This window comes from Peromyscus maniculatus, chromosome X, assembly GCF_049852395.1.
Source record: "Peromyscus maniculatus bairdii isolate BWxNUB_F1_BW_parent chromosome X, HU_Pman_BW_mat_3.1, whole genome shotgun sequence".
NCBI classification, from domain to species: domain Eukaryota; kingdom Metazoa; phylum Chordata; class Mammalia; order Rodentia; family Cricetidae; genus Peromyscus; species Peromyscus maniculatus.
In genome coordinates, this window is record NC_134875.1 from 88,486,816 (window position 1) to 88,504,167 (window position 17,352).

Sequence of the window (17,352 nt, forward strand, 5' to 3'; positions counted from 1 at the left end):
TTAATGTATATTGGGTGGATTGGGCTTTGGAAACCACCACACTGAAAATAGGGTCTCACATATGCTCCAAGGCCAGCAGCTTCCATGAAAATTTCAGGTGCTTATGTTAAGAATTTATCTCCAAAGGAGGTTTGCTTTTTGGACTCCATAAAATGTTTTTTTTTTTTTTAAGAAAACTATACAGGAGCAATTTTCTTTAAATAATCTATGCTGGATTTGCTTCCGCAATACTGAATTCCCTTGTCATTGAGGGTTATAAGAATCCTAATTGTTTTTTTCCCCCTCAATGAGAAGTATAGAGAGTAAAGAGGGGAAGCTTGCCTTCTGAGGATGACAATTTGAGACAAACAATAAAGCAGGAAGTATATTCATTTTGTGCCAAAAGGGGACTTCATAGGACACTTGATTGAAGAAATGGGAAAGAAGAGTTATGAGAAAAGTTATACTTCAACAAAAATGCCAGCCAGGACATCTATTTTCTATTAGTGACCTTTGTGAAGATGATTGGTGGTCATACTGCCCTCTCTTATAATTAGAAGTATATATTAAGGTCTATCAGTACATTGAGAACCCACCTGAAATACAGACTTACATGAGATTGGGAGTGACAAAAAATGTCCCATCAGAGTTTTATTTTAGAGAGACAGACACCACATATATATTCCTTGATCCATCGTTATAAAAATAATGTGTTTGTGTCATGGTGCCTATCTCTGCACTTACACTGTTTTACTTTTAAAGTTCTCCAAAGTCTTCATGATGGCTTGAAGGAACTTAACCCATTTATTCCTCTCCAAAGATGGCTGGTGTAGAAGAGAAGCATGGTGTTCATTTTCCTCAGTTTAAGTAACTTAGGCCATTAGTAATCTACCCAAGACTACAAGTTGCAATAGAATGAGCCAGTCAGGATAATCAGACACTTTGGCAAAGAAGAAACATGTTTTAATTTTTTTCATTCACAAATAAAAATAATTTCCATATTGCTTAAGTCAGAAAAATATTGGAAGTATTTACAAATAAAATAAGTATGAAAGTGATTTTTAAAAGCTTAAGTGCTTTTCACACATTCGATTGTAGCTACTATAAAGAACCCAACTGTTTATCTATCTGTCTATCTGTCTATCTATCTATCTATTGACAGTAAGCTTCTGGTATAACCACTAGCTGAAAATTTGTCCTTGTGCCTTTGTTTCCTTACTTGTAAAATGGAATTAATAATAATTTGTGTCATTATTTCTTTGAGAATTGAACGTATTATCACATAGGAAGCATTAGAAGAGTTCTGGACACATTGTCAATGCTCTAAAAGTATTAGCTACTTTAGGTTGGCTTCCTTGGCCATTCTCACTAAAAGCCACAGGTAAGAAGATACAGAAGCCAGGTGTCAGGGAAGCCACTACTTTCAAAGCTTTTGTTTATCTCAGTAGTAATTGTTTTCTGTGCCCACAGTCTTTCCATCATGGATTGTCAAGAAAATGAGTACCGGGACCAATGGGGGCACTGTGTCACCTGCCAACAGTGTGGCCCTGGACAGGAGCTCTCCAAGGTAAACCCTTCTGATCAGTGCATTTTTTTTTAACATCTCAGGAACCTGGAAAAGTGTAGTGTGTGTGCGCGCGCGCGTGTGTGTGTGTGTGTGTGTGTGTGTGTGTGTGTGTGTATGTGTGTGTGTGTATGTGTGTGGTGTGAAATGAATAAAGAAAAATGTTTTAAAAAATCTGTGAAATTCCAATATTAGCAGTACAGTCAATCTCAGCTACTATTAGTTCAGTTGAGCAGATACAATGAGATACAAATAATATGAAATAATAGTCACTGTTCAATCAAGAACTGAGGCTAGCATACTCAGAGTCAAGGGAGAGTTTAATGAGATACTAGGGTACTTCATGAAGAGACATGTAAATATAAAGGTGCAGGCTTTTCGCATTAGAGAAATCTGTTAACCAAAGCAAAGTATATTTAATTATGTTTAGAAACAAAATATCAGGTTTTGGGATTGTGGAAGAGAGAAGAACCAAGAAACCTGAAGTGGCGTCTGTTCTGACACGTCTGGTTTACTGAGAAAACCATGTAAGAAAGGATTCAGTGATAGGAAACCAGCAGGAGCCTAGAATCACTCAATTAAAGGTATAAGCTTGAATAAAAAGAAAAGCAATGAAAACAGAGCAAGGCAGACACTTCTTATTTCTCACTTACTTCAGATCCCTTGTTGCTTCTTCAATTGGAGATGCTATTAAATTTAGCTACAAGGGCTAGAAGATAGCCAGCAGAGCTTCTGTGTGCTCATGCTCGTTTTTACAAATTTATTTATTCATTTATCAATTATTACCAAAAATTTGCAAAGCAGCCTGTGTGATTGTAGGTACCACAGTGAAACAAATTACACACACACACACACACACACACACACACACACACACACACACACACACATTGAGGCTCCAAGGACAAAATTGTGTTGTTATGATGCAGAGTGGGCAGCTGCTTTGATGTAGAGAGTTGAGAAGAGCTCCCTAAGTAACTGCTTTCAGAGAAGAATCTATAGCTAATATAGTCGCAAGTTGAGTACAAATTAGCATTGTTTCATGAATGAAAAGATTAACACAACTGGTTCATAAACAAAGAAAGTGATATAAAATGAAAGGGAAAGGGAAGTATAGGTCAGACAATTTGGGGACTCAAAGTCTTGATGAGAAGTATTTATATTTTTCCTAAGGGCACTAAGTATCTTCTGGGGGATTTAAGTAGCATGTTCTATTGCCTGAAAGAAATAAAGAAAATATTTACCCTAATTCCTTCCTCCATTTATAAGTTCAAAAAAAAATAAAGAGACTAAAGCCCAGGGCTATCATATGATAGTATTTACTCTAGTTTTAATATGTATAATACAGTGGGATGCTTACAGGGTTGAGTAAGAATTCCAAAGCCAAGGCAAGTCTACCAGAGGGTAGGTTGTATTGGATATTAGGATGAATCTAATGCAATGAATTTCTTGTCTTGACAAAAATACCTCTTTTAAATATCGCATCAGTCTTCATGACAAATGGTTTACTAATGTTCCTATCATGCATTTGGCTATTACCTTTAAAGCCATCTGTATTTGCAAAGCTGCACTTCTTTAAGGGAAAAAGAGGTCTGTTAATCTGTCAAGCTGCTGTCATGAAATTCAGAAAAGGAAGGCCATGATGAAAGATCCATTTGACTCAGTGCCTCTCTGATTGCCATTTACTTCCACACCACTTGAAAGTTCAGAAAAAAATAACACACATATATGGTGATACTGTTTCTGAAAACCTTTAAATATAAAGAATTTATATTTGTCCAGTAGTCTGGACATTGTAAAGAGCTCTCAAGTACATTATTTTGTTTGGTTTTGTAAAAGTCTTGCCAAGAAACTATTATGAACCACATTTTACAGACTTGACAATCACAGCTCAAAGAGTATGTGCAAATTGTTCAGCCATAAGAGTACAGTGACAATGAATACCTAAGAATTACATTTGGAATCAGATACAACTGGGTCCCATCTTTCTTTCCAATTAAATAGGATGCACTAAGTTAAAAGTAACATTTCCCAAAAGAAGACATACAAATAACCTATGGGTACCTGAAACCATGCTCAAAATCACTAATCAGAGAAAGGCCAGTCGAAACAGCAAGACACACCTCACCCTAAAACGATTGGTAATAAAAATAATACCAACAGCCAGGTGGTGTTGGCACACGCTTTTAATCCCAGCACTCAGGAAGCAGAGCCAGGTGGATCACTGTGAGTTCAAGGCCAGCCTGGTCTACAGAGCGAGTTCCAAGACAAGCACCAAAATTACACAGAAAAACCCTGTCTCAAAAAACCTAAAATAAATAAATAAAATAATACTAACGATTTTGATTTTAATGCTGGTAAAGATGTAGAAAAAGAACTTTTCCACACTATAGTAAGAATGAAATCATGTTGTTAAATAGCTTGGAAGTTCCTCAAAAAATTAAGAATAGGCATTTTTAGGGAAGATGGCAGATTGGAGATCACATGATGCAACTCACTGAAAGAAAAGAGGAGAGTACAGGGTAATCTTTATTCTTGCAAGCGACAGTAGATCTAAATGGACTTATTAAGCCAAGTGAGATCTCTGTGGGGAAGCAGACAAGAGTGGCTGTGAACTGGTGCCTAGCTGCACAAATTGGCTCTGGTGAGGTAATTGGAAACCACAGGGAAGCACTTTGCAGTACACACACTCAGCAGAGCTGCAGTAACAGTTAGCTGATAACCAAGGACTGGATATGCAATTGGAGATGAGGTCTTGGAACTAAAGCTTTAGTTCTCACAGCAGATTTCCTGTTGCGGTTAAGTGGGAATTGCAGGACAAAAGCTCACACCTCCTTCCCCTTCCCCATACACCAACATGGTGACACAGCCTGAAGAAAGACCAGCCACAAAACTGAGAGCTGGGTGGGTTCAGGGGCTGAAATGTGACACACCCTTTATACCAAGTCTGTAGCTATAGTCCATGGGAACCCACAGTGAGAGACTGCAACCTGTTTTCTCCAATTGCCAAACCACACAGAGTACCAAGGAGGGAACGGAGAACTATGCTGCTCATCTCACTGTGGCTGTGCCAAACACTCAATCCAAAGTGGTATTAGCTAACCACTAGGAGACAATATATACACAAAATCAGGCTGTACAGCTTTCTACTGGAATAACAAACAAATTGCACCTCACCCATTAGTGCAGTTTGCCACATGAAACTTTTAAATGGAAAAAATTCAAAACCCATTCCTGAATAAAAAAAAAATATTGACAGATATGATTCTTTTAATCCAAAGTGCTTTTATTACACTTTTTTGCTACTGTTAAAAGTTTTGTTAATTTTCATTTTTTTCTTTTTGCCTTTTAATCTTAACTCTTGAATAAGTACTTTGCAAGGTTTTGCTTTAGTTCATACGTTGCTCAGTTTGTGTGATTGTTTTATATGCTTTTGAACCTATTGTACTATTATGTACTGTGCGGTATTCTTCCTACACACACAACCCATGTATTTTCTCACTCATTCTATTTTATTTTCTCTGCCTCCACTTCTTTTTCTTATTAACTCCAGCTCTCCAAAACTTTAAAAAATATTTAAACTATAGAAGCTAACAATATCCCAATGCTCTGCTTCCAGATATTTTTCCTCATCTCAATTTTCTTCCAGTTGATTTAACACTAATTCTTATCTTTATCTAGACCACATCCCTTCTACCTGTAATCTTGGTAACACTCTAATATATACCATACTATCCATGTGTATTAGTACTCCCATAGCTACTAGACTTAAAAGGATCACTGCTGTTAATTGGCTAGAAGGATATTTTCATAGGAATCCCATCCAGCAGTGTCGTTGATTGTACAGATAATAGTCAAATATTTGGTTGTGACAGGCACCCTGAGTACATGACTGGGGGTATAAATTCTGAACTATGCATATAAATTCTATCAACCGAATACTGAAAATAGTTTGACTGCAATTAAACAACTGATAAACTCAATCAACAAAAAACCCAGATGCATAGATCTCAATGGAATAGAACAAGAAAGATGACAAATCAAGGAAATATGACCATCTCCCCATGGAAAATATAATACTGGTCCACAGTGATAGTGAATTAGATAAAATCCCAGAAAAAAAAAACATATAAAATTTAATAGAATGTTTGATAATAGACGAGAGAAATAAAATCTTAAAAGAACTCATCGAGAGTAAAAATAAAGAGTTATATATAATAAGAAAGTCAATATAGCATACAAAACTGGAATTTAATAAAGAAACAGAAATACAAGAAAAATAAAACTGAAATTTCAGTAATAAGAATCTCAGCAAGTAAAATAAATTCAATCGATAGCCTCAATATATAATATAATGGATCTTGTGGAAGAAAGAATACCAGAAGCAGATGAAAAGAAACACTAAAGACATAAACAGAAGTAAAATAATTAGAAAATATAATTAAAACATTTCAGTTCTATTGAACACCACTGAAAGACCAGATTTGTCTACAGCACTACTCCTGTACCGAAGACTCAGGAAACATTATCGAAGGCGTGGGGGGAGGCAGAAAATTTGTAAAAGCCAGAGTACCAGGAAGTCTGCTGTGATATTGTATATCTTAGAAATGACAAAGAAGCTAGGGGCACAATACCTCAATGATATGGCTGCCTAGACAATACTTGAATAATGGCAACACAAATACCATGCTAAGGTAGAAAGGAGATCTCTCATAGAGTCTCACCCAGAGAGTAAGAACTACAAGCAACTAAGGCTTTCTGAGAGGAGAATTAGATTTACTGAAAGATGAGCTCCTTAATTGGTTATCCAATACCAAGTGAGTGAGTGGTCAATCCTGAAATCATAAACATAACAGCAACACTAAATGGACCCTGGATGCTGTCTTTATTAATTTATGCATTTATAGGTATATTTAAAATTAGGATTTTTTTAGGAGACCCCCCAAAAAAGGGTATAGAAGTTGCTAAAGGGAGGAAATGGAAAAAAGGAAATGATGCAATTATGTTTTAATTTTATTAAAGATAAAAAGTTCATGCTAAAATGTATAAACAGTGTATTCAATAAAACCATAGGAAAAAGCTTTCAAAATCTACACTAAGAAGATGGTTATCCAGACTCAGGAGGCATATCAATCAGAAAATGGGGAGGAACTGAAAATATTTTTCCTAAATCAAAGTAGTTAAAACACCAAGCATACAGAACATTTATATATATATATATATATATATATATAGAGAGAGAGAGAGAGAGAGAGAGAGAAATAATGAAAGAAAGAAACACTAAACACTAAAACACCAAGTTGTATTAAGGGCAAATCTATCAGAATTATAACAAATTTTGGGAGAGATCCTTAAAAGCCTGGAGAGCATGTAATGATGTATTCCCAGGGATGAAAGACAATAATTGGCAACTCAGATTACTATTATTTAAATTAATGACATGATCTCTCCAAGGTACAGTTAAGCAGAAGGTTTTTATTGTAGGTATGAGGGAGAGTACAGCCCCAGCCATCTGGAAGATTCCAGGGCAGGGACAGAAAGTGGTACACTGGACTGGGCCATGATAGGAGGTGGAGATTTGGGGGAGAACCAGAGAGGAAGACAGAGTGTGGGCAAAGGGGACCAAGAGAGCACAAGAGAAAGAACTAAGAAAGGAATATGAGAGAGAGAGACAGAGAGAGACAGAGAGACAGACAGAGAGACAGACAGAGAGACAGAGAGACAGAGGAGGAGGAGGAGGAGGAGGAGGAGGGAAGGAGAGTGGGAGATGGTCATAGGGAAAATAGCAAGATTATAAGGATAAATGAGAAGCTGGAGGGAGGGAAGACTATGAGCTGGAGATGCATAAGGTAAGGAGCTGAATGAATAGAGCCAGGATGCCATTATGGAAATGTTTAACAGGTACTTGTGATACTGAGAAACCCTCAGGCCAGCATGTCCTTTGGTATGCTAATAGGCATCACAAATAGCCCTTTGTCCCTTCTGACAGTGATACACAAATGGTTTCTTTGGTAGAGGGGAACCAGCTTCACGAGTTCCTGCTGGCTTTTCACCTGACAACTATATACAGAAAAGTTAAATTGAGGAGATGGCTCAGTTAATAAAGTATTTGCTTCACACACATGAGGACCAGAGTTTAGACCCCTGGCACCCATGCCAAAAAAAAAAAAAAAAAAAAAAAAAAGCAAAACTCCACACGTGGCATCATGCACCTGCAATCCTGTGCTGAAGAGACATAGGTAAAAGGGTCATTGCAGTTTGGTTGCCAGCTAGTCTGGCTGAATTTGTGAGCACCACACTCACTGAGAGCCTTTGTCTCAAAAAGTTAGTTGAAGAAGCCATTGCCATTGTGAAAGATACCTGATTTGAATGTGTTCCTGCATACATTACGTACATACACACACACACACACACACACACAATCACAGACTACAAATACATAACTTATTGATATACCTTATGGATTTGGAAAAGCAAGAAAAAGCCAAACCCCAAATTAGTAGATAGAAATAATCATTTTCAGGGAAGAAATTAAGAAAATTGAAACAACAACAATAATAAAACAAAGCAGATAATTAATGAAACAAAGAGTTGGTTCTTTGAAAAGATAAAATCAAATAAACCCTTAACAAAACTAGTCAAGAGAAAAAGAAGGGAAATGTAAATTATCAAAATTACAAGTGAAATGACAGATTTTACAAAGATACCAATGGTATTCAGAGCACAATCTTTTAAGACATTCCATAAAAATGTCTTCTACCAAATTAAGACATTTAAAAGAAATGAATCACTAGACACATGATATACCAAGATTAAAACAAGATGATGTAAACAACTTAAACAAATCTAAATTGAGCAATGTGATTGCAGGTATAATAATAATAATAATAATAATAATAATAATAATAATAATCTCACAACTAAACAGTCTAAAATGAGGAAGATTCACTGCTCAATTCTAACAACCTTTCAAGAAAGAAACAATACTGGTATTTCTCAAATTACTTCGTAACATAGAAGAACCTCCCAAATTCCTATGAATCCAGTATTACCTGAAACTTAAACTAGGCAAAAAAAAAAAAAAAGAAAAAAAAACCACTAAAAGATAATTATAATTTAGTTTCCCTGATGAACTCAGATGCAGAATTTTTCAATAGCACACATTTCTTTTGCTACGATAAAATGCCATTACTAATGAAACTTATTTAATTAGGCTTACTGTTTCAGAGGCTTAGAATCTGTGATGGTGAGGCAAAGGCATGTTACCAGGAACAGCTGAGAGCTCACATCTCAAAACCCTGAGTGGGAAGAAGAGAGAGCAATGGGGATAGTAAAAGGAAGGGTTTTGAGGCCTTCAAGCTCATCCCAGTAACTAACGTATCTCCTATAACAAAAACACATTTTAATCTTCCCAAAACATCCCTACCAATCAAATTGGGGACCAAATATTCAAACATATCAGCCTACGGAAGCTATTTTTATTTAAATCACTATACTATTCAAACAGAACTTAAAAACCTAATTCAAGTTCACAACAAAAAGAGCACTCATGACCAAGCTGTTTTTATTCTAGAGATGTGGAGATGGGCCATCATATTTAACTCAATAAACATAATTTATGTAATAAATAGACCTAAAGATAGAAATTACATAATTATTTCAATTGATTTATAAATGCTCTTGACAAATCTAGCATCCCTTCATGATAAAAGTAAAGGAGATGTTAGTGATTGAAAGAAAATATCTCCCTGTATTAATGGATATATACAACAAACCTACAAACAACATCAAACTAAATGGAAAACAATTCCAGTCATTGCCACTAAGATAAGGAACAAGATATAAATACACTGTCTCTCCAATCAAACTAAATGCAGGAAGAAGGAAACTTGAGAAGACAGTGTGCTAGCCAGTTTTATGTAAACTTTACATGAGTTAGAGGGAACCCCACCTGAGAAAACACTCCCACAAAATTAGCCTTTGGCAAAGGCAGCAGTGAAGTTTCTTGACTTGATTGATGTGGGGAAACCCTAGATCACTCTAGGTGCTGTCACCCCTGGGTTGATGGTCTCAGGTGCTATAAAAAGGCAGGGGAGCAAGCCCTGTGGAGAAAACCAGTAGGCAGCACTCTTCCATGGATTTTGCTTCAGTTTCTGCCTCCAGGTTCCTGCCCAGACTTCCTTGAATGATGGACTGTAATATGGAATTGTAAGCTTGAAAGAAACTCTGTCTTCTCGAGTTGCTTTTCATCATGGTGTTTTATCACAGCACTAGAAGCCTAACTAAGACAGATAGAAAGACCATCAAGGCTCAAAAATTAGGAAACAATATTCTGAAAATGGCTCTACTACCAAAAAAATCTACATAGCTATAAGACAAATTGCTAAACAGTCTTATTAATAAAAAAAAAAGCCCAGAGCCAGATATTGGGATTAAAACCGAGAGATCAGAGGAACAGGACAAACCACGGACAACTTCACCTTACCAGCCCTCTGCCTCCAAAGAGACCTATTTCCTGTATACCCATACCTATATGCCTTTCTGTTCTGCCATCTCATTTCCTCTCTCTGCCCAGTTACATCACTTCTTTTTGCCCAGCTCTGTCACTTCCTGTCTGTCTGTACAGACCATTATAGTTAACTATTGTTGGAATTTAAGGCATATGCCACTACACCTGGCTCTGTTCCCAGTGCATCCTTGAACTCAGAGATCCAGGCTCCCAAAGGCTAGAATTAAAGGCATTTGCTACCATTGCCTGACTTCAATGTTTAGTATAGTGGCTGACTTTTTCCTCTAATCCTCAGATGAGCTTTACTAGGGTGAACAATATATTGGGGGATACAATATATCACCACAACATAGTCAATATAATCCTTTTAAAACCTCAGTGCCATTCTTCACAGAAATAGAAAAAATAAATTTATTCACATGGTAACACAAAAGACCCTGGATAATTCCATCAATTCTGGGGGGGAAAAAGAAGAAAAAAAACCCTCATATATCCACACATTATTTAAATTGTACTCCAGAACTATAGTAATGAAAACAGCACTGAACTGGCAAAAAAGGTCACATGAATGGATCAGGACCCAGATATAAGCCCACACTTCTACAACCAAATGATTTTTTTCATAATCATGATTTAGAAATCATGGTTGAAGAAAAGATATGCTCATCAATGAATGTTTCTGGCCAAGCTGGATAGCCCCTTGGAGAAGAATGAAAGCAAATCTCTATCTCCAAGCCTGCATCAAAATCAACTGGAAAGGCATCAAAGATCTTAATATAAGACCTAAAACACTCAATGTGAGAGTCAAACTTCAAGACCTAAATAAAATCAAGTGCTTTCTGAATAGAACTGCAGTGGCAGTGATTGGTAAATGAAATTAAAATGTTTTTATACTGCAAAGGAAACAGTTGAGCTAAGAGACAGCTTCGAGAATGGTAGAAAGTATTTGCTAGCTTTTTGTGTGACAGAAAGTGCTGTGCTAATAAGTGTACTAAAAAAACTAAACATCATGAAAATAAAACACACAATCAATAAACAGGCTAATGCAGTAGGTGGAAAATTCTCAGAAGACGATATATGGTAAACATCTGAAAATGGATGCTGAGGGGTTGGTTCAGTTGATATAGTACCACGTTTATGTTTTGTGTACCAATTGAAAACTTAATTAAAAGAATTGTTTTAAAACTTCAACAAATTGTCCATGTTTAGAATGAAAAACAATCAGTAATTAAAATTTAAGAGTGACTTACTGTATAAGCACATGTATGAACATATTGAAGTCTGGATACAGACAGCCTTGTGGTTGGTTTTGCTGACCAACAGTGTTATCAAGGACATGGTCAATTTTCAGGTATTTTGAATACCTTGCTATTCTGTCACCATACTCATGGCTCATATTTGTCAAGACCCAGGCATCATATCTTCATACCACAAAAGTCATGAAGCAAAGGCAAGGCCAAAAGAACTTTCCATTTATCAGGAAGTAAATATTTCCCTAAGTTTCTAGGTAGATTCCCCTTTATATATGATATGTTACTGGGTAATGCATATCTATATACCAGGTAGGGTGACTGGGAAATGTGTGTTTACAAACAAGAATGATGTTGTCATGATTGAATAAACAAAGTAAGAAACCATTTTTTTAGCCTGATCATCATACTACCTAGAATGAAATCAGCATTGATTATTAAAGAAAGCCCATGGTGTTTGGATAAGTAGCTAACAACATCCAAGACAACATTTCTGTTCAGTTATCTTTATTCAATTTTATATTTCACTCATGAATTATAAATATCACTGTAAACAAATCATTGCAGAAAATTAACAGTACTTCCTCAGGATATTTTTCTAAAAGTATAATTTGTAAACTAAATACAATTTTAATATTCTTGAAATATATGAACAGATACCACTTTTCAACATTTTTTACTAATTTCCATTACAATTGCATGCATTTTCAATAATGCATAAACTCCCATGTCCCAGAAGTCAAACCCAAAAATGAATAATGCATTTTTCCATCATCTGTTAATTTTGTGCTTTCTTCTATAATATTAAATTACTAATTTATAAAACTTTATGAGAATTTTTGCTGCTTTTTAAATATGTGACAGAGAAATATACTAATCTGTGAACTGTTTCTTTGTGTAATGTTTATTGTCCAATTTCTACTCATGTAAAGTACTTGAGTAGACAAACATTGCCAAATAAAGTAATTTTTAAACCTTTATAGATTAAACAAATACATTAAAATCAGAAATGGTTTCAAATTTTGTTGTATTTTATTATTTTATATCCACCTTTTCATGTATTTGTTTTTTATCATGCAAATTTATTAATTTAGTAATGAATTCTTAAAATTAAAATATTACATATTTGCAGGATAAACCATTCTTGATTATAATTGTTAGCTAATTGTTCTTGTATGTTATATAAACAACTTTTAAAAGCAAATAACTATACCTACTCCATGATGAGCATCAAAATTTTGTGTCAGTGTCATAAAAGCATGATAAAATTAAGATAAATGTTTCCTGGCTATAAAACTGATTAGCAGCCAAATCATTTGGGAACCTGAATCATTTAAAAGGAAAAACTCTTTGCCTCCTAACTATGAAAGATGATTCTCAACAAGAGTTTTTAATGATAATTTGCATCTTCTTAATTCTTAGGAAATGATTCATTCATCAGTGAAAGAAATGGCTACTGGGGGCAATTTGATAGGATCTGATTTTATCTACAATGCTCATTTCTGCCTTTTAATTGCTTTGCTTAGATGATTTAAATTTAAGATTGTTATTGATTGGCATTTTAGAGCTTAAGGCTACCATTTTATTGTTGTTCTTGCCATTCCTATTCCTTTTGTCTTTTCTTGCCTTCCTGCTGGTTACACAAAGGTATCTTTCTATCTTGATTTATTTGTGCCATTTTTATTGTATTTCTTTATATTATTTACTTAGTTGTTCTAAATACTAAAATACACACATGTGATTTTTCAGGGTCTGATAGTTTCAACTTTTTCCAATTATAAATGTAGAAACATCACTTAAGTGTCTTTACTTTACTTTCCCAGTGTTTTAGTCATTGTTCTTTTCCTGTGAAGAGACACCATGACGACAGAAACTTCTTTAAAAGAGAACATTTAGTTGAGACTTGCTTACAGTTTCAGAAATTTAGTCCATTATAAGCATGGCAGGAAACACAACAGAATGCAGGCTGATATGGTAATGGGGAAGGAGCTTTAGAGTTCTACATCTAAAACTGCAGGCAGCAGGAAAAGACAGAGAGAGACACTGGGACTGGCTTTGGGTTTTGAAACCTGAACACCCATTCCCTCGGTGGCACACTTCCTTCAACAAGGCTACATCTTTTCCAACAAGACAACATCTCCTATTCCTTTTCAAATACTGCCACTCCCTGATAACTAACCATTCAAATAAATGAGTCTATAGGGCCATTCTTATTCATACCACCACACCCAACATATAAATATAATTGCTATGAATATCAGACATGATATTTTGGTGTAATCACCAAACAGGATTGATTAAAGTTGTGAAAAGAAAGTCTATTTTTAAAAGATTTTTGTTTTAGTTTTTCAAATTAAAATATGATTACATCATTTTCTTCCTTCCCTAAAACCATTACTTTATATCTCTTCTTAGTACTGGTGTGCTCTTCTCTGGGAAAACTATTTTTCCCACTCCAGACATTCTTTGGTTGCTTGTAGGTCTTTGTGTAAGGTTGAAGCCTCCTGTCTTTTCCCATTCACTTTAATATGTCTATGTTGTTGTCCTTGTTCAGCTCATATTTAGGCATTCACATTGGTAAGACTATGGGTGTATTTCTGACATTACTAGGAGACACAATTTCATAGCAAACTTCCCTATCCATAAAGTTCCATGAGCTTTAGGAATAGAAGTGGTTTTATAGATGTATCCATTGGGGCTGGGCACTAAAACTCTGAATTTTGATTATTTGTCATTTTCTATAATGGTCTCCTTTTGCGAAGATAAGTTTCCTTGATAAGGGGTAAGGACTACACTTATCTGTGGCTATAAAGACAAATATTTAGAATGTGGTTAGGAATATTGGTGGTTTAGTAAAATGGCAGTTGTAGGTTCTCCTCTAAGATCTGTAACTTCAATAGCACTAGGTAGTTGAAAAAGTTTCCTGTACCAGGCATGATTTCCCTCTTGTTGAGCAGATCTTAATTGAAATTAGAAGGCTCTTGGTTACCACCAAGGTATGTGTGCCACTGCTGTGCCTATTAGGCTTATTATATATGGTGGTCACTGCGGTGCTTCATAGGCATCATAGATGGGTAGGACGATTAGTTGTGTCCTTCCTTTGGAAGCTTACAAGGTTCCATGGTCTCTTCTGGCATCAGCAAAGCTAGTCCTCATGGAAGATGAATTCAAGTTAGTTCCTTCACAGGGGCCTCGGAGCCATATGCCTAAAGTGCATAGTGTCTTTAGCACCAGAGATTTGCCTTCTACTTTTGAGGGCAATCAATGTCAATAGCAATAGGCTATTGTTTTAGGAGTCTCTTGGACAACCCTAGCCAAAAATTCAAAAGAAGGCTTCTTATGCCTGGTGTTGGGGTTTTTGTTAGGTTGTCTTTGGCTCTTGGAGAGAGCATTGTCAACCAAGAGCTTATGTCAACATATTTTTATGTTAAATAAAAAGAAAAATTTATTATATGTGTGTGTATATATATACATATACATATACATATACATATACATATACATATACATATACATATACATAGAGTTATGTATAATAGGGCTTTTTAGGTAAATATCTAATAGTGTGATTCCTTGTGACTTTTTCAGATATGCTTACTGTTATTTTATCCTCCTCCCCATTTCTTCTGTATTTTCTTCCTCCCTTCCATAATTAGAGCCTCTCTTTCCCATTTCCCTGATCAGTTCATTTGTACCCTGCTGTTCCCATCTGTTCGTATCTCAAGCCTATTTTTTGAATGGGTTATTTATGAGGTTTTTTTAATGTTTATTTTTTGAGTTCTTTAGATCTTTTGGATGTTAATACTCTCAGATATATAGCCAGCAAAGATTCTCTCTTATTCCGTGGGAATACTCTTCATGTGATAATTTCTTTCGCTGTATGGAAGCTTTTAAGTTTTATGAAGTTCCTCTTTATAATTCTATGAGGTTAGTTGTTGACCTCAATTTCTGGGCAATTGGAATCCTATTTAGAAAGTCCATTCCTACACTCATTTCATGTAGAATATTTCATATATTTTCCTCTAGACATTTGAGATTTTACATTTAAGTCTTTGTTCCATTAGAAGTTAGATTTTGTGAAAGATGATATGCTGTGGGATGGTCTGTATGTCAAATGTGTGGCTCTGATTGGTCAATAAATAAAACACTGATTGGCCAGTGGCCAGGCAGGAAGTATAGGCGGGACTAACAGGAGAATTGAGAGAACAGGAAGGTGGAGGGAGACACTGCCAGCCACCTCCATGACAAACAGCATGTGAAGATGCCGGTAAGCCACGAGCCACATGGCAAGGTATAGATTTATAGAAATGGATTAATTTAAGATATAAGAACAGTTAACAAGAAGCCTGAGCCATTAGGCCAAACAGTTTAAATAATATAAGTGTCTGTATGTTTATTTTATAAGTTGGCTGACAGACTGCCAGGGCTTGGTGAGACCCGGAGAGAAAACTCTCAGCTACAGTGATAGATACAGGTCTGATATCTTTCTTCTACATGTGGACATCATGTTTTCCTGACACCCTTTATTGGAGATGCAATCTTTTCTCCAATGGATGTTTTTTAGCATCTTTGTATAATCATAGATGGATGTGGTTATTCATACTCATGTTTGGATCTTCAGGGTTTTTTTTTTTCCCCCATTGGTCAACATGTCTATTTTTTGTGCCATTTACCATATTGTTTTCACCACTTGACTCTGTGTGTATTTGTTTGAACTTATTCTATGTTAATTGATCATTATATTTGGTGATTCTTTTTATAAATTTGTGAAAATTTCAGCCTCTGATTCTTGGAGTGTTTTTTGATGCAAATTATTTTAGTTTTTTTGTTTTTTTAATTTTATTTTATAATTTAATTTTACATATCAGCCATGGATTCCCTTGTTCTTCCCCCTCCCGTGTTCTCCCCCCCCTCCGCTGCTTTCCCTCCAGCCCACCCCTTATTGCCATCTCCTCCAGGGCAAAGACTCCCGTGAGGATTGAGTTCAAATTGGTAGATTCAGTCCAGGCAGGTCTAGTCCCCTCCTCCCAGGCTGAGCCAAATGACCCTGTATAAGCCCCAGGTTCCAAACAGCCAGCACATGCCCTGAGGACAGGTCCCGGACCCACTGCCTGGATGCCTCCCAAACAGATCAAGCTAATCAACTGTCTCACTTATCCAGAGGGCCTGATTCAGTTGGGGGCTCCTCAGCTATTGGTTCATAGTTCATGTGTTTCCATTTGTTTGGCTATTTGTCCCTGTGATTTTTCCAACCTTGGTCTCAACAATTCTTGCTCATACAAACCCTCATCTTAATCGCCAATTGGACTCCTGGAGCTCCACCTGGGGCTTGGCTGTGGATCTCTGCATCCGCTTCCCTCAGTCATTGGATGAGGTTTCTAGCACGACAATTAGGATGTTTGGCCATCCTATCACCAGAGTAGGTCATTTTGGGCTGTCTCTTGACCATTACCAGTAGTCTATTGTGGAGATATTTTTGTGGATTTCTGTGGAGCTCTCTAGCACTTTGCTTCTTCCTATTCTCATGTGGTCTTCATTTATCATGGTCTCTTATTCTTTGTTCTCCCTCTCTGTTCTTGATCCAGCTGGGATCTCCCGCTCCCCTAAGCTCTCTTTCGCTCGACCCTTGCCCTTCATTACCCCCACTCATGTCCAGGTTGTTCATGTAGATCTCATCCATTTCTCTGTCATTGTGTGATCCCTGTGTCTTTCTTGGGTTCCTGTTTTCTAGGTAGCCTCCCTGGAGTTGTGAGTAGCAGTCTAGTCATCTTTGTTTTACATCTAGTATCCTCCTATGAGTGAGTACATACCATGTTTGTCTTTCTGAGTCTGGGTTACCTCACTCAGGATGATTTTTTCTAGATCCATCATCCATTTGCCTGCAAGCCTCATGATGTCATTGTTTTTCTCTGCTGAGTAGTATTCCATTAGTTTTTCTTTCATATGACTTTGATAATTTTATTGCTTGATTTTAGTGCCAAAGTTCTCCAGTCATTGTCTTGTTTTTTTTTCTATTTTAATCTTATTTTCCTGCTCTTTGAATTGCATTT

General features: G+C 36.2%; 1 protein-coding gene across 4 annotated transcripts in view; it reads left to right on the forward strand.

Annotated features, from left to right (window-relative positions):
• The window catches only part of Eda2r (ectodysplasin A2 receptor), a 47,993-nt gene that overhangs the window by 17,180 nt on the left and 13,461 nt on the right, over nt 1-17,352 (forward strand). For all 4 annotated transcript variants that reach the window (XM_042269075.2, XM_006981176.4, XM_006981177.4 and 1 more), the window contains exon 3: nt 1,450-1,546. In XM_042269075.2, coding sequence (XP_042125009.1) covers nt 1,460-1,546 — 87 coding nt within the window. In that variant the 5' untranslated portion in view covers nt 1,450-1,459. The remainder of the gene's footprint in view (nt 1-1,449; nt 1,547-17,352) is intronic.